Here is a 21,350-nt window from a genome sequence, read left to right as displayed (position 1 = left end):
GAACGCGAAATCCTGTTTTGAATTTAGCCACAGAAGAGGCAAGAGTTGTCTATCGATTTCGTTCGACCACCACGCAATCCGTTTCTGTGTTTGCGCACTCAGCCTCGCGTCCTAGGTCAATGGACCATGGACCTTTGACACGTTCCATTCTGGATGAACTCCATGCTTGCTGCATTCTTCAACAAAGCTGTCGTACAGTAGGTCCTACAGAAGTCCAAAGTTCCGTCTTCCGCATTTTCCTTCGCCATTTCAGGGAAAACGCCGTGGACCTCACCGACGTTTCAGTGATTGACTGACGCTACGCTCTCGCAAATTCTACGCAGCCCCTGAATACAGAATGACGTCATAGAAATTTGAAACCCGGTATATTTACGAGATTAAGAACGCCTCCACTCCGCGACATGTGTTCATGGCTTGTTCCCTCGATACAGTAGGAACAACGTTTGTTATAATAAATAATTTCAGTAGGAGATTAAAACAAGACAAAATTCGGGAAATACGAGTTACCACGCGGTTCAGAAGCTTTCTGTCTTCATAACTTAAAAATATACACAGCGCCTCTCACGAGAAGGGAAGAACACAGATTGAGGGTGTTCGACGACAGGGTGCTAAGGAGATTTGGACCCAGGAGGGATGAAGCTACTGGATGCTGGATATAACTACGTAATGAGAAGCCCCGCGTGGATTTTGTAGAGCAAGTGTTTATTAATTTCTATATATTTAACCCCCAACAGCGTGGCGACACAGAAGAACTTTGCTGACCGTGTTGCAGGAAGATGAACGCGGTGTTGGACCTCACATTCATTGACCTAAAGTAACCTGACCTTTCTCCCACGTTCGTGGGGAGTGGGGCGATATTTTCAGCTACCAGGAGATTGGATAGGCATACACGCACAGCCGTAAATTACAGAGTAAATTGTCTTTTCTCACCTGCAAAACCACTAGAAGCTGCCTGTGTGTTGTATCACCGGGAATCGTGCCACATTGGAATCTATCTGCTTCACGTATCTGAGCGGAACAGTTTGTTCGCCTCTCATTTAATAGACCGTAAAATATATGTGCATATATTTTAAAACTGTCTTGGCGTGTATTTGCCCGCAACAGTTAACGCTGGCGATATCCAGTGTGCGGTTATGAATTGTCTGTGGTGATATATCCCCTAAGAAATACACGTACGTAGAACAACATGGCGGCTGGTTTAACTGTGAATTTAGCTTTTGGTTTTATTGCGATGATTAGTAAACCATTGCAGCTGGATATGTGAAATTTGGTATGGAGATTGTGTAAAGACACACCTACAAATTCTGTATGAGATACTGTTTAAAGTTGAAGAATGTCAGACTAATATAAGGTAGATAGAAATATTAAGTAACGCTGCTAATAATTATTATTCGACTGGGATTCGATCTGCTACTCCCTTCGCACAAGTCCGACATTCAAATGTCTTCTCTCCCTGCAGGGAAGAACCCTGTAGAAGAATCAAAATTAGATAATCATGTTTGGGCCTCAATAAAATTCCTTCGTAATATCTGATTTCCATCAACGAAGTAGATACTTTTAACATAATATAACGATTGTTTTAAAATGAGTGTTGCTATTGACTTAAATCTGCGGCGGGAAGAAATATGTGGTCTCTGGGTACATATCCGGACGCCACTCAGGTTCGTTGACCAGCCCCGGTAAAGCTAGTGAACTTGCAGACAAGTCGCGTACCCAGCAAACCAGAGGCCCTCTCTTCACTGCCCTGACACATGAATACAGCGCTCCATGCTTTCTGTGGCACAACTGGTCTGTGTGGTTTGAGAGGCCCTCGTTAGCAAATTGTTCAACTGTGGGTTTATTAAGAACTGATTCTGTTACATTGACATTTGTCAGAACACCAATAACGACATGAAATTTTTGCTATTTAAACTGAGAACCAAATTCATTTTATAACGCATTATGTGAGCAATATGCAGATTTTTAAACGTAAAAACTGATGGTGCATATAATTACCGCTGACCTATAAGAAGACAAATATAAATAGGCCTAATGGATTATTCTTCCGTCATTTTCGTCTCTCGCTGTGTCAGGAGTTTGAGTGCGTGCATTTCCGACACTTGTTTCAAAGTGGAAGGCGTATGGCGAGGCAGTCGTGGAGACCAACATGTTCGCGTCGTGACCCTTAACCCACAGTGCGATCTGCTTGGGTCAGATGCGGCCACAGGAGGCGGTCTCTGTTTTCTGTCGCGCAATGTCCCAGACCTTAGTTTATTGCACTTTGTTCGTGGTAAGATTGTTCATGAACGCAGAGAAATTTATTTTGTATGTTTTCGGAGTTCCAGAATTTAACATTTTAATCGATTATTCGTAATTTATCCATTAACTGGATAACTTTCATTAGAGAAATAAACTACTTTCTTTCGTCGAACTTTCTCTACCTATCCATTGTCTGGTGTTTTAAATTTTAAAATCTTTAAAAGTCACTACACTTCGAAGAATGGATTTTCCTTTGTCTACAGGTAAAAAAAGAGAAGTGACACCTAGTGTGTTGGATCCGGTGACCGAGGAATTTTCGTCGACCTGGAGATAATGGAAAATCCATCCTTCAAAATGTGTGATTCTTAAGGGTTCTTTATATTTGTGTGTGTCGAACGGATGCTAACAAGTGGACAGAATTTAATACGGATCCCCCACACTGAACGACATTCCACCTCCGCCATCGATGTTCACGTCTCAGAGCGGAACGGCTAGAAACTGGTCTACAATCCTGTTTCGCCATAGGCAGTCAAAAAATAAACTTTGGAACTCACTTTAAGAATGTATATTAACAATATGGCCACTGCGTGTTAAATATTTGTAGACTACGTCTACACGTTTTGTAGGAGGTGGTTTAGTATACGGGCAAGAAGATCACTGGTATTGACGGCGGGGGGGGGGGGGGTAGGGGGGGGGGTGAAATGTGTTGATCATATTGAAGGAACTGGATGCTGCAGTGACTGACTCTTGGCGAGTTGCATACAATACGATGAATTTCTGTATCCAAGAAGTACACCACTCCATGGAAGAGATATTTCTCCTTAAATTTAATTGTTTATAACACCGTCTAGTCTGCACACTCTGGAACGCATTCGAGTGTTAATACAAATAAACAACTGTGCTTATTGTTCATTTAATTATCACTTTAATTGTTGTTAACACAGCCTTCGTGGTATGTCATAATTGCCTTGTTTATCATAAATAAAAGTTTAAACATTTTTAAATATGCAGGCGTTGTTGAAATCAATTACGAGGAAGCCGGTGGAGAGATAAGTCTGCTCGAGCTCTCATTTGGATAAAACAGTTACGGACATCGAACAGTCATCTGTTTCTTCAGTTGAACGGCCATTTAAGCTGCTATTCAGGAGCAGAGAACAAATGCCAACCTCTTAGGAAGTTAGTAGATGTCTGAAGCTATCTTGCTTGTTGTGTTCAAACCGCAGAATACAGAATTTAGTTGTAAAGGAAGGGAGATGGGTTTACGTGGCCTGAAATTAAAGCATGACAGGTTATAAATTATTAGTTAACGACTGTGTTTTACTTGCGTTAGTAGGTGTGTCATTTGAAGTCAAATAGTTAGACCTTCTAGGCCACGTGTACAAACCTTGAGGCGCGGTTGTGTAACAAATCCGAAGATGACACGCGAAGAATTGCCCGTCTTTGCAGTTAATATGGAGAACTATTCTCCTTCTCCTTCTCCTTCTCCTTCTCCTTCTCCTTCTTCTGTAAGCCTACTGTTTCCCGCCCTCTTCTTAAGCGGAAACCCTGAGATTCAAATGCGTGGACACTGACGCACCTCTAAAACCACAAGCAGCGATAAAGTTGAGAGACGAGTAGGGGTTTGCGATCTGATGCGTCTACCTGAGTTTACTAACTCCCACTTTTAATCCACCCAGTTGGTTCATCGACCATTAACTCAACACCCAAATAACACTAAGTCAAAGATAACGAACTACAAGCCGTTCGATCCTTGATAAGCTGATTGTTGCTCATTAGGTCTAGGAATTCTCAGCTTTTCACGGAACTCCGAAGGTCGTGTTCTCAAGATTCCGCCATTGGACCATGTCACTTTTTTTTTCCCGTTGTTGGTCCCAGCCATTAGACGGAAGTTCTCCCGTTATCTAACGACGGGAGCAGTTGTAAAAATGAAGTCACTGACTCATTTATACCGTGTGAAAGCGGAAGTAGAAGGAGACTGGAGAAGAGTCTGTAATGAGGAACTCTGTAATTTGTACTCTTCACCAGATAAATTATTATGAAGGCGATAACATCTCTGAGGATGAAGTGAGCGGAACGCATGGGTGAGAAGTGCTGACAATATTTCGAAAGAAATATCCCTGAAAGAAAGAGAATTTGGGAGATGCACGGGAGGTTAATATTACAGTGGATCTTAGAGGATCAGGGTGTGATGGTGTAATCTGGATTCATCTCGTTGGACTGTAAGGGACAGTACTGGGCCCTTATGAACACTGTAATGAAAATTCGGACTTCATGAAAGGCGGGAAATTTGTCTTATTCGCTATTGGCTACTCTTCTGTGTGGAATAAGTTAGATCGTTAGGCGTACTTGAAACTTACTTTTCATAATCTGGTAATCTTTGAAAGGTAATATCGAGCCATTTACAGGGTTTTTTTTTGTTGTAAACTGAAGTTCGAGAAATTTGCTGTCTTTGAAAATCCGTTCACACTTCTCAGGCGGGTGATGAATGACGCTGCGTGATTGTCTTGAGGCTGGCAATGAACTTTCTAACTTCATCAGCAGACCCTGGCAGTGTCTCGTGGTAGAAGGCCGATGCCTACTCTCGTGGAAATAAGATGAGAACAATTGCAACATCTTTAGCGCACCGCAATTAGAAGGTCGCCACGTCTCAATAAACAATTCATGTCAACTACTCAAACAAGTGCGTATGTTCATCTACCGATCGTAATACAGTTTTACGACTCCTAATTCCTGGCATGTCTTCTTAAGAAATTTTTCACCAAAAAACCGGGCGTATTTTCGAAACTCTTAGAAACTTCGTAGGACTCGTTGGACCAGTGATTAGCCCGTCGCAAGGACTGCCTACAAAAGACACGCATCTATGCCTTGAGTGGGAATCGAACCCATGGTCAAAGCCCAGACCGATCGGCGACTCTAACCGGCCCTACGTACATACACCGACCGCAATTTTTTAATATTTCTTCCTGGTGTCTTTGCCACTGTTTAGGAACCGTAGTTTTTCAGTAATGTTTCTGTTGGACTAAGGGTTATGCAAATAAATTACAAATTTGAAACTATAACAAATTACGTATATGATTTTAGAGCAATCTTTATTACAAAAGAAACTGTGAATCCTCATAAGACCGTCAGTCGTCGAATGTCGAGGACGGTTTAAAGGTATAAATAAATGCTCTAGTCCAATCATCAAAAGATGTCTATTGTCAGTTCACGTAACCAGACAAAAAAGCTAACCTTTGACACATTCTGCTGGTTTTTCGTATTCATTCATTTGCATTCTGGGCGATCTCATTACACCGGCCTGAGGTGTAATGTACGACACTCTGGTTGAGGTCAATAAACTTACATTAATCTGCGGTTCCAGTGTTTGTTTCGCAGTTAACGTAATTGCTTCCCGCCTTAACACGTAGCCACTGTGAATGAATGTTTGCCTAATCCGTCAAAACTTCTTTCAAGCCAAATCATAGAGGCGTTTAACCTCTCTCGCCCGACTGTCACACTCCATCACCACTGCGACATTTATTTGTTCCAAAACTTAACGTTCCACGCCTTTACTGCGAAGCTCATAAAGACGGTGATAATGATGATACTAACACGTAATTTATACTTGTGCGTGACTGTCAGATCAGTTTTCAGACGGTGAAAGTCGCTTAGCGGATCAAGAAACCCCATCCTTTCGTGGAAGTCAAAGGCCCGGTGTCTGAGCCCCGTTCACTTCGCACCTAACTTCGTTAATATTAATGTTATCCTCATATCTACGTTTCTCAAGTTTCATTCGGGGCAATGCACAAAAATTTTATTTATAATTCTTTTCCCCCCAATGGTCTCAATTGCAAAGGGTAATCGAACTAAGGAGGATTTTCTGAGCGGCAGTGATGGAACTCTGATGTGAATACCTTGGACGTGGATGCACGTTTAGACCATTGGCCCATAAACAATTAAAAGAAACAGAGCTTACTGTAAACTGTGAAATGTTTAAAATTCCATTCATCAAGACAGCAAATAATTATTCCCTAATGAAGAAACGAGCATTGGAATTCGAATACTTTCTGGAATTTTAAGGTTAAGGATTGGTTTTGCCACTGCAAAAAACCTAGAAGTAAACATCCAGTGCCCATACATATTCAAATGAGGATGACCTGGAGAGAGGTATGTGGTGCGTATTTTGTACATTACATCACTGCGTGCTCCAGAGACACGCATATACACGTGTCTGCCTGTTCAGTTCTTTTGTTTCAACTTTTGACCCACAATCGTGTCGAGAGCGAGTGTGCTAGGAGGGGGGGGGGGAGAGGTGCTTTGGGATGAGGGCCAACTCTGGGTCCACACCCACAGTAAAGCGGCCTCCGTCACACGATGTGATCACACCTCACAGTGGGCCCATATTCGTCGCCGTGAGAACTTAAATAATACCATAGAATAGATGGTACGTCTTCAGATAATTAATTAAAAAGACGAAACGTTTACTAACATTTGAGATCTCTGATTGTGACGTGGCATTGGTGACGATTATGGATATCTGTTTTTATGTCTCGGTCTTGAATCCACCGCTTTTAAAAGTAAAAAAAAAAAATCATGTAAAACCAAATACCGCTATCGTCAAAGCTGGATGCAAATGTAAGACAGCAGTTACAGCGGTAAAACGTCTGATCTGTATCCAGGTGGCACCAGGTTACAGTCTCGACGGGGAAACTGGCTTTGCTGACAACCTGCCCAACCCTGCGGGTCAACGACACGGGACATCCTACTGCCACCTTCTTCCCGTTTTCGCGATAAAAAATACTTACGATTAGTTGGGCGTTATAATACCTTTGTAATCGTCGTTAAACAATGTCGGTACAGATTATAGGCCTGCTATTCAAAATTTAGCAGAATCTAGAAAAAAAATGAAATCACCAAACGGAAGCCACAAGAATTTCGTGTTTTCCATTGTGACGTATTTAAATGTCGGAGGACCACCGTGTTTTGACAAGTGCGTTGTTCAATTTGAGACTACGTTGGAAAACTGGACGTACACAGGAGGTTAATATTAAAATGAATCTTAAACCTTAACCTCAAATCTTACAATATTAAAGTAATATGGAGAATTCGGGTAGGATCCATCCGGTTTCAGTGAAATCCATTGACAGTAAATCAGTAGCACAACGACGTAACACTCAGATTTCCCCACATCTGTTTAAAATTCACACCGGTTTCGAGTTCCAGAGATTATAAAGACATGTTAGTACAACAGATGTTGTATACCGTCTGTCGGAGTCTTTGGTATCTGAATTTTAAAAAATAACCCGAGGGGATTTAATGAAACATCCCCCAAAGTCGCCTACCTTCAGATTCGGAAGTGGACAGCCACTTATAAGAAGGAGGCTCGTCCCGAGTTAACTGATGAGCCCACTTAGAATATAAATAGAAGCGTTTTATGGCATGAGCAGGTATTACGTAACTGCCCGGGGGACTAGAGAGTCCAGTTCTGGCTGAAGACGCGGTAGGATTCCTTCACCTTAACGACAGAAAATCGATAAATGCGCTTGTATATTGCCCTGTATACTTCTGAATGGAATATTAATGCTAAAGACTTTGAAATTTGCAGGTTGTGAATATAATGATCAGTAGCTTATAATTCATAAAGAGTGATTGAAAAATCAGGCGACATTTATTGATGATTGAATTAAGTATAATTTGATTGAATAAATAAACGCAATATAGCTGAGACTACACAAAGCCCACGCAGGTCACGCCATGTTATAACGGTCGAGGTGCAAGGATGTGTTGTGTTGCAATTGTCGAACACCTCCTGGCATCTCTTCCTAACCTCTGCCAAACAGATGGACAATTACTTGTCTGGTGAATCGATTGTTTGGTATAAAAACTTTTAACCAAGCTGCACAAGATACGAGGAAAATAGGAAATGTTGATCGCGGTGGAAATTTCAAAACACTTGGCGTAACATTATTTATTATTTTCTAATTTTATGTAATTTTTTGACAAATAGAACATATGTTCCGTGATTCTTCGATTACTCTGTGTGTTTATCTTTGATTTTTAAGCTGTTGCTGTGCCAAACAATTGGAAGTTTGTTTTTTCAGCAATAAACTGCTAACGACCTTAATCGACTTAAATCGAGAAGCTGACAGTACGTTCAGCTACTCAAAAAAATTGTTCGCATGTTATGGAACTCAAAAGTTTTATTACCGTGTTAACAAGAACTCACCTGGGGCCCCTACCCTGAACCAAACGAACCCAGTCCACACGCTCCAAACCTACTATCCTAAGTGAGACCTATTTTAATAGTATATTTCCATCTACGCCTCGGTCTTCCAGTGGCGTCTTCCCTTCAGGCGTTCCAACCAATATCTTTTACGCATTTCCCATCGCCAACATATTTGTTATGAGCCCCGCCCATCTCATCTTCACGATTCCATCATCCTAATAAGTTTTCTGTAGGCAGACTGCACTGCGCAACAACCCAGGGGGCAGTCAACTTCATTCTTGCCGTCGTCAGGACCTGAAATATCGCCAGAAGGGACCATAGTTTTGCATATTTTAATCTTAAGTTTTTTGTTTTGATGAAGTAACACTTCGTAGTGTGTTGGAATGACATCTTTCCGAGCCCTTATCCATAATTCCCATAAATCGTGATGAATATTTCGTGAAGAAATCGTGACGTAGGATCTGTGGCCTGCAGACAGCCACTACAGCCGCTGAAGGAATGCGGGATATTATGTTCAATTGTGACGTTTATTGTACTCAACTTATTCCGCCACAGAAGACAAGACACAACGCTGGTCGTCTTCCCAGGTAGTGAATCACCACATATCCTCATTATTCACCGGCTAGTCCTATTTAATGTTCTCACCCTTAGGACTACATCTAGACAGCTCCACAGAAGAAGGGATGTCAAATTTTAAAATGAAACTTTGGGGAATGTTGTGCCTTACTCCTGTTTATTGAATATGATTATCGTATCTTGCGAGACATGCGAAGGCCTTACATTGAATTCAAGTGTGTATTGAAATTCTCGAAGTTGAATGCAATTATGGACACGCAGTATACATCTTAAGTGATTCATTGTATCGGCGTGTATTAGAGTAACACGATATCATTGGTTATCAGATGAGAACTACAGATTTGTGGGACATTTACTGTAACGTCTGTGAAATTGGTTACTGATTCAGATTCAAGCCTGGTACAAACCGATTGTGTCGCCTTTAGGTAATAATGAAGTTCCTCAGCCTACGTACTACAACATGAAGGCGAATTGGGGAGCGGAGGTGAAGTTCCGCTTATTCTTACCTCGATCCCGGGTTGGAGGTGAACTGGTTAAATTTTGCATCACACCAAAGCACATACAACCACCACGACGTTTCGGGCACGATTCCTTCGGTCCAGATGTTAAGCCAAATAAGTTTGGAACACATTATTTCGCTCTAAGTATCAAAAATTTCCATCGACCTTCGAGTAATGTCACGTCATTCGTCTCTAAGAACGTAACAAATTTTATTAACGAGGAACTTAAAATAAGCGATGTACTTAAATAACATTGCTAGAGTGATGAAATCAAGCAGGATGAGATTGGTAGAACCTGCATCAATCGGGAGGGAAAGAACAAATGCTTACCAAATTTTTGTCGGAATTCTTCGGGGAGGAAATTGCCTGGAAGACTTAACGAATCTTATAGAAATGGATTATTAAAGTGTAGAATGGATTAAAATAACGTCCAACAGCAGTCTTTCGTGAGAACAGCGATCAAGTTTCGCGTTTCTTAAATTATTTTAACGATCTGAATTGTTATTACCCAATATAGCTGTCTTCTGGGCTGCAGCACCGTGTAGTCTGGTATAAGTTTATCACCCCGATGATGGCGGCAGCAAGGACCTCTGAAGAGTTGGCGCTACAACCCAGAAGGCAGCCATCTTCGTAATCACCACCCGTGAAAACTTCAGATCCTGCTAGTTATTAGCTGTTCTGAAAATAATCTGTGCAATGTGGAGCCATCTTGGACATCAATTATTGTTCTCAATAACCAACGATACTTCGCTAAACGATATCCTATTAAATAATAAACAATGGAAGCGATGTGTACAATCGAGATTAATCGAATGCAGAAGGAAGCTACTCGTGACCTCCCGTTACCGTTTCGTATCTTTGAATGTTTGAGACCAATTTGTCTCGTCTTTGTACACTAACTTAGCATTCAAATGAGCTGTCGTGTGCCAGCCGACAGTACATGAAACCAGTGTTCATATTTGAATAGTTTCATTCATCGAATTGTTCATTCACTAATAAGTCTTCATTCGCAGACGAAGACAGTAGTATCACGTGACGCGACATCTCACGAACTCAATTATCCATTGCCGCCTGGTAGTATCAATCCACCGTGGCTTTTGACTCATTCGCTTGTCGCTCTATTGTTCCTGCAACTTGTACGCCAGGTAGTCGTAATGTTTCCTATTGTCGGCTTGTCTGGTTTCATCTTCTGTACTTAAGATACTTCGTCTTAGCGGCGAGTTCACTCATGTTGTAGGTAGATTCAGGTTTCCGTGCCCACGCAGATACTTAAATGATGTCCATTCAGTAATTCAGTTGCTTGGAATTAATACCGTAACTGAATTATCCGTTATATTATAATGTGATGACTGACCTGGAAAGATGTGCCTTGCATGTGGTCAGAAAGTTATTCTTCCGGGAGGCCATGAATAGGAAGTCACAGCGACTGACCGCCGACATTTTCATGTGAGTTTAAAGTCAATTTGCTTTCCGCTATCACGCGTCAATGACTTCTTATATTTTATTAAATACAGTGGGAGTGGAAATTTTAGGCCTGTAGTGTTCAATGTCGTTATGGGCTTCAAAGCGAAAACTGACAAATTCACGGCAGTTCTCAAAATCTGCTTACCTTTTAAGAAAGTACGTACGTGATATAAGATGCACTATGATACGGGACGTGATTTATAGAGTGCGTTTCAGGCACGTGTTAGTTCGTTTCTGCAGTTGGTGGGAGACGTACGATCAAGATTTGTGAGTAGAACGTAATTTTGTAGGATTTTAGGTTTTCACGGCGGTGAGTCTGAAGATTTGATGTCTTATGGGTTATTGCGCCGAGTAATCTGGTAGATTTCCACCATACTACACGGCGCAGTAACCCAGAAACAGCAATATTCGAATGTAATTTTGGTTCAGAATTATTATTTCGTCGAATAGGTTTCTATGTAAACTGATATACAGGACTCGACTGGGTTTTTCTTGGCGATTTCAATGCGCGTATAAGACAGTAATTGCATCAGTGTAGGTTTCACTTGTCTGTGGTTACGAGTGAAGCCTGTTTTATGGATTTATACTCTACGACATCATTAAATAAGGGACACATGATGGGCGGAGTATGCAGCATGTATGGGGGAGATGACAAATCAAACAAAATGTTGGTTTGAAAACCTGAAGGGAAGACACTGCCAGGACGCGGGTAGGAGAATAGTGGATTTTAAATGAACAGAGCCTATGTTCGTGGAATGGATTTATTCAGTAGGATTTGAGGTTTTCACGGCCGTGAGTCTGGGTTATGGCGCCTTGTAATGGAGTAGAAGTTTACCAACGTTTTAGAGATACTTGCTGTCTCCATCATCAGGGCGAGGACCTCTGAAACGTTGGTAAATTTGTACCAGACTACAGGGTACCATAACCCAGAAGACGGCCATCTTTGGATTAATTCAGCTCAGGATAGATTTGCTTGCCTGCCTCTTGTAAACACGGAAATGACAATTGTAGTTCTCTGAAGGGCTGGCTAGTTCTTGACTACCTGAACGAACATGAGCCCCAACAAGGACTCGAGAAATTAATTCAGCGCAAATACTGTTCCTTAACTGAAGTTCGTGATTCCGTGTCGTAAATAAGAGTCACCGAGGTTCTGGCAGAAGTTTCCTTGCATTCAAAGGAAGGGAAGGTTGTCGAGAAATTATATAAGACCATTAGGTCTTTCCTCCAAGCATGTGAAGGCCGGGCAAAATAAAGCTGATTCATGTATCAACTGAATAATGTTGAGTCTCTTAAATTGTGAATTGTCCGCGTGCTCAGAAGTTCTTATCGGTTACTAAATATCGTCTTTGCACATTCGTAATCTAACTGGTGGCCTGGTAACGGATATGATTAGTGAACGTCGTCGTGTACGTAGTTCTTCGAAGGGCATAGGCACCATTTGATCATCAGTTTCTGAATTATGCTTCGGGACATTTCTCGCTTTTTTATATGCAGTCGATAGATTGATTGATTGATTCTTGTCTTATTGACGCTTCACAGGTCAATCTGCGTGGGACAGTGGTCATTGTCTGAGGTAGGCCTGTAGCCTGTTATGCAGTGGCGGCTCGTGAGTCTGAGCAGTGGTAGTGCTACGCAAATCAGAATATTATTTAAACACATAACAATATAAATAAATGAAAAGAAAATTTATATCAGGAGAAAACCCATACGTGATCGACGATGTTTTAACTATTTGTAAGTCCAGAAGAGGGCGGCCATGATTCTTTACATCATTTTTTACTCAAGGACAATTTATAAAATGTAATTTGCCGCAACCCCGATACGCATTGTACCACTGAACTATCCCTCACTCCACGGGCAGCCGCTCTGAAATCCTTGCACCCGGATGAAAGCCCCGTTCTCCTTCGCACTCCTCGACCATGGACTTACTATCAATTCAGCCGATTAGTGGATAATGACAACGTAAGAGGCAATATTAAAATAATGATATCGAGGAAATAAAGTGTTGCAAATTATGTAAAAACAAAAAAATTAAATTTTAAATTTTTAGAAAATAATAGGACGTCCTGCAGATCTACAACTCCTATGGACGGGCCGCCAATGCTGTTATGTTATACATTGTTCAAGGTCGTTCTGGTATAACGATTTAGGTCGTCTACAATCAGTGAGTCCGATTTAAGGTTTTTACGGCGACGAGTTCGAAGACGGCTGTCTTCTGAGTTGTAGCTCCGTGTAATCACGTAAACGTTTACCGACGTTTCAGAGGTACTTGCTTTCACTATCGTTCACCCTGATGATGGAGACAGTATGGACCTCTGAATGGATGCTTGTTTTCTTTGAGGTACGACCTTAATTTTAGACGAGCTTCAGACGGTTAAATTACTTTCTGGTTGCTTATAACACAACGACGACTTATGCGATAACAACTTAATGAACAATAAACTTGTTTCTTTACGGTAAGAAATATTTTTCATAATTATGTGTGGTCTAGGCAACACGGAGTTTTCCTCCGGGGGCTTCCCCGGTTTCTCCGTGGCATCACAACAATTACTCCGTACTCCATTCACACACAGAAGAAGGCAATGGCAAACCACTTCTGGATCATCTGCCAAGAACGTATATGAACAGGTCCCAGTCGGAGAAAAGGATGGAAGGATCCTGTTCATAGGCACCTGTCGTCAGACAGAACACTAAATAAAATAAACCACAGAGACTTCAAAAATGCCTATAAATAAGAGTACCGCATACATCAGAACACAGTTCACTCAGGAATCGAAAATAAAGACGAAACCCTATAAAACAATGGAAGTCGTTTTGACATAAAGACGTTTAAAAAGCTGCACTTTTCTTCATGATATAGTTCGCGGCGATTGACCGTCATTTCTCACTTTTGTTTCCATTTACATTTCTACGCGTGAGGGATCCCTACAAGGATTTCTTGCATTATTTTGTATCCGCCACTTGCATTTCCTTTCAAGGACCGCGATGCACACTCGACACAATAACTTGACAACGCGCTCACGTTCGTAATTGGTCACTTGGTTTGCTGGTTGTGCCATACCATAGTCCCCGAGGTCAATGTCTCTCTCCGACTCGCTTAATTGTATCACTGGAGTACAAATATCCTCCTCCTGTTTGCGTAATTCAAGACTGCCCGATTCCTCGCACCACACCACTGAAGACATTAAACTTCTGTCTATTTCTTTCGAAGTGTAGATTCGCGTTGTGTTTTCATCTTTCGTTGTAAGTGACTGAAGACTCATAGAAAGCGATATCTGCAGAAGAAGTCTTCGACAACCTTGCAAAATCCTAGACGTCTCGTAATCTGGCTTTTATTTGTATAACAGCTGTCTGTCCTTATTAAATAGATGGTCGAAACTTGATGCTTAACTCAGAATAATGTCTGGGTGGAAATAAATCGCGGGGACAGACAAGAAATTTTCAGTCAGAAGCGAAGAGACCAGCTGCTTGCTTGGAAGACGCAAGGGTAAATTAGAAGATAATATTAAAATTGATTTTTATGAAAATAAGGGCAAGGATGGATTAAATGGCTGGATTCATCTGGCTAAGAATATGGACCGGTGACGGGCTCTTATTATTATTCCTTTCATTGTCCATTTTACGTATTTACTATTGGATGTAGGCCTGTGCTTTGCACGAATGGAATATTTTGACTGTCTCTGACCCCTTAATCAATACAACAACAAAGGAATTATTTCATAAACAAAAGCGGTCTTGCTGTGTCCCTCTCAGGGACGATTCGCTTGAAGGAATCTGGGATTTTCAATTGATCTGGGAAGAAATGAAAGATTGGTCGAAACACAATGGAAATTTGCGTGTGAGTCCGGACTTAGGCGCATTCTGTACCGACAGGACACTGGTCTCATCGTCCCTCTCCTTATTTGCGGAAATCAAAGGCCCCCCCCCCCCCTAGGCACAAAGAGGCATTATAGGATGTTTCAAAAAGTATTTCGTTATTTTATAATCGCTCGATTTTCTGATTCTTCACTGCCCTCTGATATTCTGATGACTGATTTTTTTGATGAAAATCGAGTAATGTGAATCTGTACAATAATTACTAATAAATCGGTATGAATTTCTAACACATCATTATAAACTTAGGGCCAGCGAGTCTGTAAGCAGAGGTGACTGAAACCCAATGTCTGGGAAAAATTGAGAGACGATACAGCATCCGATCATTAAATTAAAATTAATTATTAACATTGTCTTCAAAAGTTCAGTACTAAGTAATCTGCCCCATTCTCCAAATAAAATAAAAGAAACGAGAATTACGATAAGCCTAATCGCTCAAATTTCAAATTTGCTTTGTAAGAGAACTGCCCAAGGTTTTCAGAATTTACACGATTTGAATCGACTTAGTTTTCGAAAAAGTCACACTAGTATCAACACCAAGCAATAACTGAATCTAGCTTCAAGAGCGTTTGTTACCGGCCGTGGAAATCGTATCTAGGTTTATTTTGGGTAAACCCTGTACATAAAAGATCATTTCTCTCCCCTCCGTGATTCACCGGGCCTGGGGGGGAGCTTCCACAAAAGGGAGTTTTCAGTATGAAGAACGCAGTATATCAACAGGGCATTGGCGACTGCATGGCAGAAGGCATTTGTGTTGATGAGAAATGGTTGTTCCCTTATACAATCGCCTTTTAGATAAATGAGTAGGGATTTTAAACATTCTGGAAGCTTTGGACCGCCATCTGGCCGTATTCCTTCGCGACATGCTCACTCTTATCGTCATTCTTCTCACTTCTCTTATCACAATCAAGGATCGTAACATCCGAGCAGTTAGTAATCACTGTTTCGTATTAGAGAGATATCTCGTGCTCAAATATCAGCACGGAGATAGGTCATTTTGAGATTTTCGTGGTTTTAATCAGTCCATCCGAAACAAAATTCCGGGATAATGCCCCGCTAAGCCCACGACCGGATCCTTCCGTGTGCATGCTCAACACTGTATTCATTAATCATCGTATGTAATTTCATGAAGTGTCATTAAATAATCCACTAATATCTATGAAGAATCATGCTTGTTCTAGTATCGTCGCAATTATTCGGCTGATTAACCACAGTGTATCAGTTCATCGGTTCAGAAGTTGCCGCTGTTAAAATCGTACGACCTTGTCATATCACTTCTACAGGCTTTGATGTAAGTGACCACGATGTGGCGTGTTCACCCCAATGGTAACTTTTTTTTTTAAGTGTTCTGTCTGGCGACAGGTCCATATGAACAGGATCCTTCCATCCTTTTCTCGGACTGGGACCTGTTCATATACGTTCTTGGCAGATGATCCAGAAGTGGTTTGCCATTGCCTTCTTCTGTGTGTGAATGGAGTAATTGTTGGGATGCCACGGAGGAAAACTCCGTGTTGCCTAGACCACGGCCTTGCCCAACACAAGTTATAAATTCGGGCACCGCCGGGAATCGAACCCGAGACCCCAGTATTACAAGGCCAGCCTTCTAACCGCTAGACCACCTCATCTTATTATTATTTAGTGTTCTGTCTAACGACAGGTCCATATGAACAGGATCCTTCCATCCTTTTCTCGGACTGGGACCTGTTCATATACGTTCTTGGCACATGATCCAGCAGTGGTTTGCCATTGCCTTCTTCTGTGTGTGAATGGAGTAATTGTTGGGATTGCACGGAGAAACCGGGGAAGCCCCCGGAGGAAAACTCCGTGTTGCCTAGACCACGGCCTTGCCCAACACAAGTTATAAATTCGGGCACCGCCGGGAATCGAACCCGAGACCCCAGGATTACAAGGCCAGCGTTCTAACCGCGTTCAGCTTAGTTTGTAACTAACTCCACGAAGCAGAGTCCTTCTTCAGAAGCTAATAATAGCACATCCTAATGTAACTGGTGAGGATTAGCCTCTCATTATGCAGTGTTCCAAGGGCCTTGCTACCGTCGTTCACGGACTCCAAAGATGCGGGTGGGATAAATATCACCGCCTGAGAGTGGGTTTGAAGGCGGATCTGCAAATCTGTATCATGCAGCCACAACATTAACACAGAATACGTGATGTACAGCGCACAGCTTCACAAAAAGGTCCACACAGTGGATTGGAGTAGGACGGCGAGTCGTGTAAGGTCACGTAAGATGACCCAAGTTTATAAAATTGACAATAAAATTACTTTTACTGGATGTAACTGAAGCAATTAGAAATCAAATTGAGATTTAAATAATACCATAGGGTTCCACAGAAAACAGGAAATTTCAATTACTCATGAGTTAGATGGTAATCTTTTGGGTTGTAGCATTACGTGGTCTGGCAGACTTTTGCCGGACTTTTCAGAGGTGCTTCCTGTCTTCCGTCATCAGGGCGATGATCGCCCTGATGATGGAGGCCGCTCTCAAGGAATCGCTTTGAGAATGGGAACTAGTCAGTGAAGGCAGAACCTTGCCGGGTCGGTGGTTAAGAAGGCTCTACCACAAGCAAGAACAACCTGAAATCCTAGTCAGGAAGGAATTCGGTTTGTCGATCATGTTGCTTTACAATATATCCCTTTCTCGCCGTGGGCGTCAGCCAATGACGTCATCAGTAACATTTATTAGTTCTGTAACTGGTACCCGTTCATGACAAGGGACAATGAGAAAGATAAAGGGATTTTCTCGCCGTGATTGTGGCACGCGTGTTGGAACTCTCGTCTCGAAATAGTGTTATCTGAGCCTAAGAAAAATAGGTTTTTGGCACGTAACTAACAAGGAATTCACTGAAATGCACGTAAATAGCAGAGCTTTCTGGCCAATTTCAGACAAACTGCTGTCTTCTCACTAATGGACAGTGTGAAACACGTCGTTAAATGTTACAGTTCAATTACAGTACGATATGTCTTGGAGCGCATGGCATTAGCAGTCCGATTCAAGGTCACCTCGAACATTTGCGTTTCGCACGTGTCTTGGGGGTCTCAAGAGACAACACCTCATTGGCCGAGAAGGGTGATTGCGCCTTGCATTGGTTTATTTATAAAATCGTCTCAGTACCTACAGCGATATCTGAAACGTCGGTAACCTCCTAGCAGACTCCCCGAGACATTAGCCACGCGTGTTTACGTCTGAGTACCTGCTTTAAATAAACTGTTTAATCCCTTTCACGTGTTGTAGTTCTCAGAGGTTAAGATGGTTGCTTGTGACCTTGACTCCCTTTCAATTTATGAATGGTGTTATGTAGGTGTGGTGCAGAGTAACATGTTAAACGATGTCTCCGGGTTGAGACGTCCGCTTCGTAACAGGCGATCGTGTCGTCCTCCCCAAACCCTGGAAGCATTCGTTTGCTGAAGGGACAGTCCGCGGCCAGTGTCGTATGATACAGACTACATTTATGCAACGAACAGGACGTTTGTTCACTAAAAAATTATAAGCAACAAGAACCACTGTTTAAAATGAAAACGGTGAAATCTGCTTTGCCCAGAGGAAATTTGCGCACTAGTTGGAACGTAGTACTAACATGGATTTTAAAGAAATATTGTGTGTTCCGTATTCAGCTGGGTCCAGTTGCGGGTTATCGTGAACGCCATTACATACCTTCGCGTTTCACAAAAGACAGGGTATTTATTTATCTAATGAGCAACCACCAGATTTTGCCCCCGTTGAGTTAAGATTGATTAGTCAGGCTCTCCGCTGTTAACACTTGTTTAAAACAATATTTAATTGTAACTATGACGTGCTTGCATAGATTTTCGTGTTTGTCCCCTGATTCTATATAAGTTGATTTGTACAATACGTTACGTATTATATACTACCCTGAGGTGTTCCTTACATGTGAGTGCAGTGCCTTTCGTGGCCTCTGCGTTGTCTCGCTAAAGACGATCAACATAACCTTACATTTCTATGTCTGCCAGTCAACTGGTCCGAGTGGAGTAATCATTCTTCAGTCTTCGTGGAACGGTACAAGTGAACAACTGCCCAACCCTCCGTGTAAACTTAAAAGTCCAGTTTGAGGCTTAGTAGTGATGTTGAAATCGTGATCCGTAGGGTCATTCAGTGTTTGCAGATGCAGGACAACCTCTAAATGCTGCAAGTGTACCATACCAATGAGTCAGCTAAACGGCAAGGAAGACAGAACTTCTGGAATTCTTTTTATAATCTGGGTCGATCCGTTAGCGTCCGCTTTGGCAACATTTTTTAAGGTTATTATGCTAGGTTTAGGCCAATTTAGTTATTTTAAACCCCTTAGCGGTAACCTTACTGATATGTCATGAGAAAAACAACTGTTATTTTTCCAAGGACAAAATGAAAGCTTTATGAATGCGGTTTACAAGTTCGGGACATAGTGAGGTCGAACACGCTGCCACTAGCGGGGTCTTGATGAATGAGTGCGGCGATGGAGTGATTTGACAGGACAAATCCCAAATGGGCCACCCTGGTATTGGACCCAGGACTCAGCGCGATGTGAAATCAGCGCCCGAGGCACGGATTGACCAAAGTCGTCAGTGAAATGTTTCTTGAGACTGTATCACGAATGAAAAGAACTCCGTGGATATAAAATACACCGTCTCTCATTTTTTTGTGTAAAAATCGTCGTGGAAAGTAAGAATTTTGAATCTGAAGACAACGTAACAAATCGCCCTCTGATAAGTGGCCGACAACTGTCTCAAAACGAAATCTTCCTCAAGTTTGTCATTCTGTCCGCTTTAGTTTTTTGGTTGAAGCAGGCACTGAAACCTAGAAAAAACAAAATCCCGATGAGCCAAATGTTATGTTGTGTTTGGGACCTTGGCTTTGGGGGGGGGGGGGGGGGGGGCGTGTCCGACATCCTGAGATTTATGAAGCAAATGCTGGAAACGGGTTAAGGCCGCCATCTTATTTAGCCTTGACAGTTTGTAACACGCCGTAAGGCCACTGTTTTGTGTTACGAATCTAACAGCTGGAGTGTAAGGCAATAAGAGGGACCAACGGGATGCTTATTTAATGACGCTTTTGGCGTAAACGATACGGCGATTAATGAACAATGACTTGGAAAAGAAGTGGCCGGGGCCTAATTTTATGTTCTGTCGCAACATTTGCCTGATGGAGCTGAAGAAGACCACGAAAATCATCTGTCAGGATTTCCGGTCTTTGGACCAAGAGTTGAACCCGGGACCTCCAGCTTACGAGACGTCATGTGGGCTAATGTAATAGGAAAATGAATCAGTGAGGATTTCAGAAATTTATACCTTTTATCATTTGTTATTATGGTGATCAAAGCAGGTAGGACGAGATTGGTGAGGTGTGTAGCATACGAAAGTGAGGTTAAACACGATAGTTTGTCGGAAAACATCGAGGGAACGACTAGAAAAATGGGAGGATGATATTAAAGTTGATTTTAATGGTACCGGAGCATTTGGAGTAGACTTTGCTCAGGTTCGGGGCCATTTCCGGGCTCTTATCAAACGATAATGAACCTCTATGTCTTGGCCAGCTACGACCGGCTTCTCAACAAAGACTCTTGTTGTGTGTAGTTACAAGATGAACAGAATATTGCACGGGAAGAGGACAGATCGACGACAAGTAGAACATAAACTGGGACAAACTGGAAAGGAATGGGTCTATCCAATTGATTTGTAAGAAAATTGCAGATTGCGAGCAGTGGTTGAATTTTTTACAATATGCAAATGACGTGAAATTTGATAACAGGCCTTGTTTGTTTGTAACAACATGATTGAGCCTTGGTCTGCTTGTTATTTTTGGAAAGGATTGAGATTACGTCAGTCTCGAACCTTGACACTGGAATAAAACATACGACCAGCTAATCAATTCAGTAACTCTGTCTGTAGTTTGGTCACACAGCGTATTATTTTATAAACAGCACAACCAATTGGACGAAGACGATGTTTAAATGTGTTCTTATTTACATTAGCACCGGACTTAAAAAAATGTTGCTTATACTATTCGCCCGAAAGTCTTTTTCAACTGAATTGCATTTCGTGTTTTTAAAACAAGATTTTTCATGAATTTGGTAAACAATTTTGAAATGTAGAAACGAAATTGTCAAACATTTAGATGTGCCGAGATTGTGATGCCATCTGTTAGCAGTGATCGTACTATTTACACTCTCTTTTGTTTCTTTACAGCGCCCGTATACGGCGACGAGCAGACCCAAGTGGACGATTATTATGGTGGTGAGTACTATACATCTACTCTGTGTCAGCTGCTTACAAACCTACGCCTTTGTATTTGAAGGTCAGAAAACGTGTTTGTTTATCCTGGCGAATGACGGAAAATGGAGTTGGCTGGCTCGGGATCGTGTCCGGTACCCACGGGTTCTGCTACCAGGGACTTAGCTAGTTAGTTATCCTGGTTAAAAATGCCGGAAAATAGGCCTTCCACGGATCTGATTACCCCGATAGATTTTAATTTTTTGGGGGG

The 21,350-nt window shown here is 41.9% G+C and overlaps 1 protein-coding gene across 4 annotated transcripts in view; it reads left to right on the top strand.

Annotated features, from left to right (window-relative positions):
* LOC110835067 (uncharacterized) overlaps positions 1 to 21,350 on the top strand; it is a 114,930-nt gene that overhangs the window by 68,551 nt on the left and 25,029 nt on the right. For all 4 annotated transcript variants that reach the window (XM_087351284.1, XM_087351285.1, XM_087351286.1 and 1 more), the window contains exon 3: positions 21,056 to 21,103. In XM_087351284.1, the coding sequence (XP_087207410.1) occupies positions 21,056 to 21,103 (48 nt within the window). The remainder of the gene's footprint in view (positions 1 to 21,055; positions 21,104 to 21,350) is intronic.

The sequence above is a fragment of the Zootermopsis nevadensis genome, unplaced genomic scaffold (assembly GCF_977971745.1).
Source record: "Zootermopsis nevadensis isolate Lab colony 2312 unplaced genomic scaffold, Znev_1.0 Znev_ptg000019l, whole genome shotgun sequence".
Taxonomy (NCBI): Eukaryota; Metazoa; Arthropoda; class Insecta; order Blattodea; family Termopsidae; genus Zootermopsis; species Zootermopsis nevadensis.
The sequence above is the reverse complement of the archived record's forward strand: the minus strand, read 5'-3'. Positions and strand labels throughout refer to the sequence as shown.